The sequence below is a fragment of the Phocoena phocoena genome, chromosome 8 (genome assembly GCF_963924675.1).
Source record: "Phocoena phocoena chromosome 8, mPhoPho1.1, whole genome shotgun sequence".
NCBI lineage: Eukaryota > Metazoa > Chordata > Mammalia > Artiodactyla > Phocoenidae > Phocoena > Phocoena phocoena.
The window spans coordinates 99,293,151-99,295,039 of NC_089226.1; the positions used below are offsets into that span (position 1 = coordinate 99,293,151).

Here is a 1,889-nt window from a genome sequence, read left to right on the forward strand (position 1 = left end):
GAGGATAGCAGTGTGAGCTGTTTAGCTTATCTGGGCTTCTGGTTTCCACCTTTGTAAAACAGGTAAAGGAAACACCTGTGTTGCCAGCCTTTTAGGGTTGATGTGAGCATCATATGCTCTTTGTACAAATATGTACTTTTAAGGTGTCCTGGGGGTGCTTGGACAGTGCAGGAGGCAAGATCACATTAACTGAACTCCAAGAGAAGCAATGAAGGTAAGGAATCAGTGACTGCGAGCTGTGTTTCTAACACAAGCAAGCTCGAGGACACAGGAGGATCACTTTGCCCATGATGTCCTTCCTGGCGCCAGGGCTAATGGAAGAGCACAACCAGACGGGAGCGGTCCATTTCCACTTCCACCCCTTCTCAACAGACCAGGCAGTGGTGGCCCTCATATTCATGGCCTTCTTGCTGTTGTGCCCAGGAAGCCTCATTGGAAATGTCACCACTGGGCTCTGGTGAGAACACTCCCTCCATACCCCAGTGTACTTCTTCCTCTTTGCACTGGCCATGCTGGAGACTGGCTACTCCACCAACATTGCTCCCTTGACTCTGGCTGGCGTCCCTTCCATGGGGAAGATGCTTATCTCTCTCCCTGGCTGTGGAGCCCAGATGTTCTTCTCCATCCTTCTCGGGGAATCTGACTGTGTCTTTCTTGCTGTCATGGCCTATGACAGGTACGTGGAAGTCTGTCATCCATTGCATTACAACCTCATCATGAGTTGGCAGCTCTGTGGGCAGAAGACTTTAGGTTCTCTAGGTCTGGGATTCCTGTTGGTGCTGCCTTTGACCATTCTGATCTGCCACCTTTCATTCTGTGGCCACAGTGAAATCTATCACTTCTTCTGTGACACGCCTGCCGTTATATGCCTGGCCTGTGCAGACACCCACAGGCACGAGGCAGCTCTCTATGCCATCAGTGTGGCCGCTGTGGCCATTGCCTTGCTCCTTATCTGCCTCTGCTATGGCTGCATTGTGGCCACCATCGTGAGGATGGAGTCAACCCAGGGAAGGCGCCGGGCCTTCTCCACTAGTTCCTCCCACCTCATGGTGGTTTTCCTGCAGTATGTGTGTTGTACCCTTATCTACCTGTGCCCCAGCTCCAGCTACTCCCCAGAAGAGGGCCAGGCAGTGTCTGTTGTCTACAACTGTTTCTCACCAGTGCTGAACCCCTTGGTCTATAGCATAAGGAATCAAGAAGTGACTAATGCAGTGAGGAGACTATGGCAAGAACGTACTTGATCAGGGAGCCAGAAATATTCCTTCTTAGAAAAAATATTCCTCAAATCAGAAGTAGGGACATGATCTGAAGGACAGGAAGCTCAAAAGGAAAAAGGAGGGAGTGGAGAGATGACTGTGCCATGGCTGTCTCGTCTGTGAAATGCTAATCAGTACTAATCCATCCACTTTGTGTTAGATTCCAATGATGAAACCTTAGATTGCCTACAAAACCAGCCTCCTCTCTCACCACAGTGCTTAGAATAAGGACTAGCACAGGAATGTCAGTGAAGGAGAGAATGATTGAATGGAAGGATAAGATGATGACAGCAGTTGATAAAGCAGACGTTTTGAGAACGGGCCATCATGCACATTTCAGGCTACAGGTAACATTCTCTTACAAAGGTGCAGAGCCAGCATGACTACACACAGGCAACAGAGCACAAAGTTTAGAGCTAAAGGAATAGATTCAATATGGAGTCAGGTTTGTTCTTCTTTGTAACAGTAGTGTTACTGACCCAGGCCCTTGTACTCTTTTTTTTAAACCCCACATTTGTTTATTTTTGTTTTGGCTGTGTTGGGTCTTCACTTCTGTGTGAGGGCTTTCTCTAGTTGCGGCGAGCGGGGGCCACTCTTCATCGCGGTGCGCGGGCCTCTCACTATTGCGGCCTC

General features: G+C 49.2%; 1 protein-coding gene across 1 annotated transcript; it reads left to right on the plus strand.

The window, feature by feature from the left end:
- The first annotated feature begins 314 nt into the window (after positions 1-314).
- On the plus strand, positions 315-1,241 carry LOC136127023 (olfactory receptor 10V1-like). Its single transcript, XM_065882446.1, is given in 1 exon segment — positions 315-1,241. A coding segment is annotated over 1 exon segment (927 nt).
- The last annotated feature ends 648 nt before the right edge of the window (positions 1,242-1,889 follow it).